The sequence below is a fragment of the Suncus etruscus genome, chromosome 2, assembly GCF_024139225.1.
Source record: "Suncus etruscus isolate mSunEtr1 chromosome 2, mSunEtr1.pri.cur, whole genome shotgun sequence".
Taxonomy (NCBI): Eukaryota; Metazoa; Chordata; class Mammalia; order Eulipotyphla; family Soricidae; genus Suncus; species Suncus etruscus.
The window spans coordinates 64,499,078-64,506,130 of NC_064849.1; the positions used below are offsets into that span (position 1 = coordinate 64,499,078).

At 47.0% G+C, this 7,053-nt stretch overlaps 1 protein-coding gene across 1 annotated transcript; it reads left to right on the forward strand.

Moving 5' to 3' along the window:
* The first annotated feature begins 248 nt into the window (after nt 1-248).
* Nucleotides 249-5,980, forward strand: LOC126001706 (cathepsin G-like). The gene is given in 7 exon segments (XM_049768959.1): nt 249-271; nt 3,007-3,017; nt 4,019-4,172; nt 4,582-4,717; nt 4,964-5,117; nt 5,120-5,154; nt 5,837-5,980. Coding segments are annotated over 7 exon segments (657 nt in total).
* The last annotated feature ends 1,073 nt before the right edge of the window (nt 5,981-7,053 follow it).

A 7,053-nucleotide genomic window follows, 5' to 3' on the forward strand; every position in this document is an offset into this window, starting at 1 on the left:
ATCAAATCTTCAACAAGCTATATACAGAGGGAACCAGTTATACTAGCAGACCAGGGGGCAAAGGAGAAGGATGCTGGGAACAGGGGTGGAGGGAGGACAACACAGGTAGGAATACCCCTGATTCAATGTCACTATGTACCTCAAATATTACTGTGAAAGATTTGTAATTCACGTTGGTCACAACAAAAATTATTTTTTAAAAATAAAATGTGTCTGGGAAAGCAAACTGGGTTATGATGGTGAACACCATGGCCAAGAGCTGCAGCTATAGGTGAGCATCTCAGTGAGCACCCCTGCACCCTAAATGGCACCTCACACAGAATGGGCATGAGCACCACAGCCAAAAGGGAGATCCCAGGAATCTCCACATCTAAATGTGTGAGCAACGCAGGAGATGCTATGCGATACTCAACCAATACCTTCTACACACCCACCATACCAACAAAAAGAGGCAGGGAGAACTTGAAACATGAGTCAGTAGTCTTAAACATGAATCAACTGTGTCTTTTAAAAAAAAAAAAGTGGTACCACAGATTATTTAGTTATATTAATTAGATAACTCACTGCATTACCTGAGCATGCTCTTTGGTAGATGAGATCCTCATGAGGTGCTCAAGGTCCCCAAGAGATGATAAACTCACACACCCTTTCCTGGGGTCTGTGCTGCTAAGAAGTGTCCCTGGCTGTTGCATTAAATAATTAACGATGGGGCTGGATGGTGGATGATGCCATCCAGCCCACATGGCTCTGCAACCTCCATGCAGCCGGCGAGTTCCAGGCCCAGGTGAAATCACTCACTCACAGGCAGCCATCAGGAAGAATCATCTTTATTCATGCCCTAGCCACCACAGGTGTGTGGCCTATGTCAACCTTTCAAGCATTCAGCAATATTTTGCTAGCCCTGCATCTTATTTCCTGTTAGCCATCTTCCCTTTGGGCTCCATGCGGCCCAAAGATCCAAAAGCCAGGAAGCCAAGCCGGGCCAAGAGAGAAACGGCAAAAAGGGCCCAATCCCCTGGCTCAGAGGTTTATCTATCCTTTTCCAGACCCCTCCCAGAAATGGGAGGTCTTGCAGGTAGTTACACCTATTATCCGGTTCCCAAAACTCCTCCCAGATATGGGTGGGTCGGTCTTGGGGTACACCACACCTGGCAAGCTCTTCAAGTCTCAGGAGTCCATGGCTAGTGAGTGCTCACAGGCCTGCCTCCCTTGTACACTCAGGCTCACGAAGCTGGTGTCACAGGGCCCAGCAAGAGCATAGCTCCTGTTTCATTCATGCCAGTTTTCCCTTCATGTGTGTTTTAATATGAGTGTGAAGGTGTCTTCAATTATGTGACCCTATGAGAAATTAGTATTATTTGTGGGGCCGGCGAGGTGACGCTAGAGGTAAGGTGTCTGCCTTGCAAGCGCTAGCCAAGGAAGGACCTCGGTTCGATCCCCCGGCATCCCATATGGTCCCCCCAAGCCAGGGGCGATTTCTGAGTGCTTAGCCAGGAGTAACCCCTGAGCATCAAATGGGTGTGGCCCCCCCAAAGAAACAAAAAAAAAGAGAGAAATTAGTATTATTTGCAATGAAATTACCTGTAACTGATCTACCAGAGGACACTGAGTACTTTGAGGTGAGGGTGTCCATCTATCTTTCAAGAACTAGAACATTCTGTTCTCTCCATGTCTGTCCCCTTATTTTTCAAAATCTTAAACTTTTGCTTAAGTAGCATTTTTACAATTCTGGTTCAATTTTCACAAATATTACCATTTTACTTGATATTATAAAGATTTCTTTTCAATTATGCCTTAGGGTGTAGACTATTTTGTATGTGAAGAAAATGGATCAACTATACAACAATCTCAATTTTACAACTATACAATAGTCACAACCTCACAGAAGGGTGTCAACTACAATACAAAGATTTCAGAGAGTAAAGCTGTCAACATAGCTGCACCTCATCACCTTCAAATGCTTCACTGTAATCCCACAGGGAAACTTACCCCCCATAAACTGAGTTCCACCAGCAGCTCAGAAAAACTACAGAGTCCACTGGGACCACGTGTGCCCAATGCTTACACAGCACAATCCCTAGCTCATAGCTGCAAAGTTTCCTAATTTCATTCACCCCTTGGATGTTCAAACACCAAGTCTTAGCACCATCCTCTCACCTATGTAGCCTCCTCCTACTGTGCCCTGGTTCTTATAATTCACAGTTCAATACCTTCTTGCTCATTTATTCCCCCAGGAGCTTTCTCTCAAACAGGGCATTGCCATTGTCCACCTAGGGAATTGGGAGTGGGACTTAATCCCCATTTAAAACACAATGCCAGGTCAATCCCTTGTGTAAGCAGACTCCTAACACTCTGGTTAAAATCCCAGATAAAGGAAGGTTGGTGGTGGATGAGTTGTGTCCATGGTGCCATGCTTGTTCAAGTATGCTTTATCTTTACCATGATTATTCCACTCTGATCACTGAGGTTTCTGCTTTGTCCACCATATCATCAACTTTCAGAGAGAAGGAGACATCTTCAGCATGGTTGGGAAAAACACAAAGGCCTAAACACACATCTGCCAAACACACTGTTGTGATTACTCAGGGAGAGATTAAAGGTGTGCTGAATCCATATTGAGAATCCAGTATTTTGCAACATCCAATGGTCTCTAAAAGACACTTGGGTTTCTGTTTTGTATGGGAGCAAGTGACCTTCTCTGAATCACCAACAGTGGCCACTGCTTGGTCACTAGGTCCAACTGCTATGGTTGTGATTTGATCTACGACATCTACATAAAAAGGACATCATGAAGAGGGTAGGAGTGGGAAAGCGTTCACTGATGGGCATCTAGGATGAAAAACCACAAAACTAGGAAGGGACTCAAGCCACAGAGTAAAACTGCACATCCTTCTTCTTGAGAGATATAAAAAAAGACCAACAGGGCAAGCCAGAAGCACCCACCAAGAAACCATCTGGAAGGATGCTCCTGCTCCTTCTGCTACTTAGCCTTGCCCTGTCCCTCAGGGCATCAGCAGGTGAGTCACCTCTCTTACCCCTTGAGATTGGCCCAACTCATTGAGAGTGCTCTTGCTTCTTCAGATCTGGCCTATCCACTATCTTCCAAAGCATCCTGAATTTACATCCTAACTCTGTACCCAATTCTTTATAAGAACCACAAGATATGGTGGGAGACTTAACTCAATAAAAGTCAATGGGCACTACCTTCCTAGTTCCATCTCTGCCTCTGGAAGAGAACTTAGGGTGCCTGGAGGTGAGGAGATTGGAATAGAGAAAAAACTAACTACTACTACTACTACTACTACTACTACTACTACTACAACTACTACTACTACTATTACTACCACCTACTACTACTACTATTACTACAAAGGGGGGGGTAGATAGCACCTCTTCTAATGTAGGGAGAAAGAAGCCCACTCAGCACAGCTCAGGACAAAACAGAACCCAAGTGGTTGACATTTCTGACCCCAGAGGGCTGCTTTACCCTAGCTCCATCCCACTCCCTAACTCTGCTCCCCTTTCACAATGAGCAAAGCACATTTGTAAAGGATGAGCCACTGTTTCAAAGACTCAATCTTCTCTGCTTCCCAAATCCCACCCACAGTGACACCTCAAACCTTCCTCAAAACCCCTCTGGGGTCATTTCTACAGGCTCTGAAGTACGTGCTTTGTAGGTCACCTCAGAATAGGTAACCTAGAAGCCCCACCTGACCCCTGACCTCAGTCTCCGTCTAGAAAGAGATTGCTGATCACGTTGTCAGAGTCTCAGTATTTATCAGTCTATCTATCTATTTACCTATCTCAGTCAGAGAGTAAAATCAGTAGCCCCCTGAGCCCTTTGTTCATAGACAACATATGCCCCCAATTTTATGTGGTCAGGATTCACTGGATGAGCTACTGCAATTTGGGGAGGACCCCAAAACCTACTAACAGCAGTTCACTCAGCATCCCTTAGCCTTCAAGGAAGTGAGCTGGTATACTGGAGGGTGTAAACATTCAACTGTCATTTCCTCAGGGGAGATCATCGGGGGAGATGAGGCCAGACCCCACTCTCTACCCTACATGGTGTTTCTAAAGATCTTTGATAAGAAATCTGGTGAAACATTTCTATGTGGAGGGGTCCTGATCAGAAGGAACGTGGTGCTGACAGCCGCACACTGCCAGGGGAGGTGAGGAGTCACAGTTTTGCTCTCCTGGAGGCTCTAGGCAGGAGCCCTGCTTTTACCCAGACACTGCCAAGCTCGAGGAATTCAGCCAGGACAGTCTTCAATATGGCCAGGTTCCTGGGGACAGAGACAAGCTAATGTAGAGCTGTGGGGATTGTCCTCTGCCTGCATCACCATAGAGGAAAACTATTTGAATTCACCTTTTCCTTGGGGTCACTTACCTTGCTGGCAAACAGTGCAGGAACAATAGTTTCAGGGAACTCCCTCAGCTGTGAGAAACAGACATCCTAGATCCTGTTCATTTCTCAAGGTTACTAGCTCAGCCCTCAGTGTAGCCCACCTGACACCTGCCCTTCAGCTCAGCTGATTCTGCCTTTTGTGACCCCATCTGAATGTTGGCCTTTCTGAACAGCTACATCAAGGCGGTCCTGGGTCTCCACAATCTCAGACAGATGGAGAAAAGCCGGCAGAATATCCTTGTGAGAAAATTCTATATCAGCCACAATTATACTCAAGAAACCTTGTACCATGACATCATGTTGCTGAGGGTAAGAAAGTCCTGATACTGGGCTGTTCTGGGTCCACATGTCTCTCCCACTGACACCTGCACCCCTCCTCCTGCCCAGTGCCTAACTGTCCAGGTGCCTAACCTCCTCATGTGGGAGCTCCCAGACCAGGGTTTTGGGCTCAACAAGAATCTCTCTCTTCTCACTATAGTTATCCAGAAAAGCCATACTAAATAAAAAAAAAAAGTGCATCTCCTCAGTCTACCGAATTCCTCCAACATTCTGAAGGTAAGAGAAGAGTGCACTGCTGCAGCCTGGGGCATGCTGAGCCCCTGGAAGGATACCTACGCAGACACTCTGCAGGAGGTACAACTGAGGGTGCAGAATGACTCGCTGTGTGAGAATCTGTTTCCAAGTACTTATGAGCCAAAATCTCAGCTGTGCTTGGTGAGCCCGATATCACAAAGGCTACCTTTCAAGTGAGACTGAGTAACTTTCGGGATGATTGGGCAGGAAAGAGGCCTGATCACCTCTGGTCCAAGGTGTTTCTCTCTGGGAATCAAAGAGAGAAGCTGCTGAGGAGGAGCTGGGCCTCTGCCTGTCTCCAGGCCATGGGAACAGCACATGGAATTTCCCCAAAAAGGATTCCCCACACTGGATATAGGCTGGGGTATACTGGGTGACCTGGCCCCACTGTGTTGTGTCTGATGCCACCCACTTCATTTGATTTTTGTTTTGCTTTATTTTGGATTGGACACACAATGCTTTTCAGGGGTTACTCCTGGCTCTGTGTTCTGGGATCACTTATGGTGGTGCTCAACCCTGAGCACCATATGCAGTGCCAGGGATAGAACCCAAGTCAGCCGTATGCCAGGCAAATGTCCTACCCACTGTACTATTATGTTGGTCTCAATACTTTTCACTAAGGGTTACCAACTCCCCATTCCCAAGACTAAAAGAACATGAGTCACAGCAATGCATTGACAGATCTCTGGCCTGATAAAAGGCAACAGTCCCCTGGGATGAAGACAGTGTCCACCGTCAACCCCCAGAAGCTGGGCTTGAGCCTGTACAGTTTCTGACCACATAGAGCTCAGAGCTTCTTCTTCTTCTAAGATAATCTTGGGGCACGAAGAAACAGGCCTTTCCTCACATTTACAGGGAGATTCTGGGGGTCCCCTCATGTGCAACTATGTGGCCCAGGGCATCATGTCCTATGGAAATGAAAATGGAAAACCAACTGGTGTCTTCACTAGAATCTCCAGTTTCCTACCCTGGATACGGGCCACCCTGAGAAGGATGTAACTGTAGTTTTGAAGCCTCCTCAGAGGTCCACACATCCTAGGGAGGGGCTCCCACTCAATAAATGTCTTTAGCAGCATCAATCTGTGCTCGTGCATTCAGGAAGCCAGATACACAATCCAAATATTGGCTTCTTTTTCCCTCCACAAACCCCCAACTCTGCAAAGTGATCCGCTTGTTCCTGCCCACTGTCCTTTTTCTGTCAATCAGCTGAAAGAAGACTAACCATTGAGGAGGAAACATGGGTTTAGGGGAGCCTCTCTACCTTGCCTGTTGTCTAGCAGAGAGGAAACTCACCCCTAGGTCCAGCACCCCAAGCAAATACAGCTTGGATGATGCCAGTTACATAATCTTTCACTTTAGAAGATATGACCGAGGCCCAGAGAGATAGCACAGTGGCGTTTGCCTTGCAAGCAGCTGATCCAGGACCAAAGGTGGTTGGTTCGAATCCCGGTGACCCATATGGTCCCCCGTGCCTGCCAGGAGCTATTTCTGAGCAGATAGCCAGGAGTAACCCCTGAGCAACACCGGGTGTGGCCCAAAAACCAAAAAAAAAAAAAAAAAAAGCAGATATGACCGAATTCCCCTTCCAACTTAAGTAAGCAGCAGCCCTCTTGTTGGCTCCTTGGGTGAGGGGATGTCACTTATGGGAACTCCCAGTTCTCACCTTTAACAGATGAGTTTCCTCCAGAGGCCAACCTGGCCTTCAGGCTCAATTCAGACTTCAGTTGTCTAGCTGCTTCCCTATTCTGCAGCCCTATTTCTCTCAGTCCCCCTCCTCTCCTTGAATACCACTGCCCTAAGCTGCCCTTCCCTTTCTCTCATATGAGACCTCCTGAGCTCTGTGGAAGGTCTCTCTCTGCAGTGGAGCTGGACTAGATTTTCCATCCAGAAGCAGCACAGATGCTCTGTGCCCCAGTGGTAGGAACCCAGAACCCAGTACACACCTCTCCTCTGAACCCAGAAAGTTCCAGTATGGAAACCTGCTCAGTAATCAGACTCCCTCCTACACACAATCCAAGTGGGATCTGATCTGTGACTCTTTTTCTTTCCACTTTAGAGAAAAAGAAAGGTGT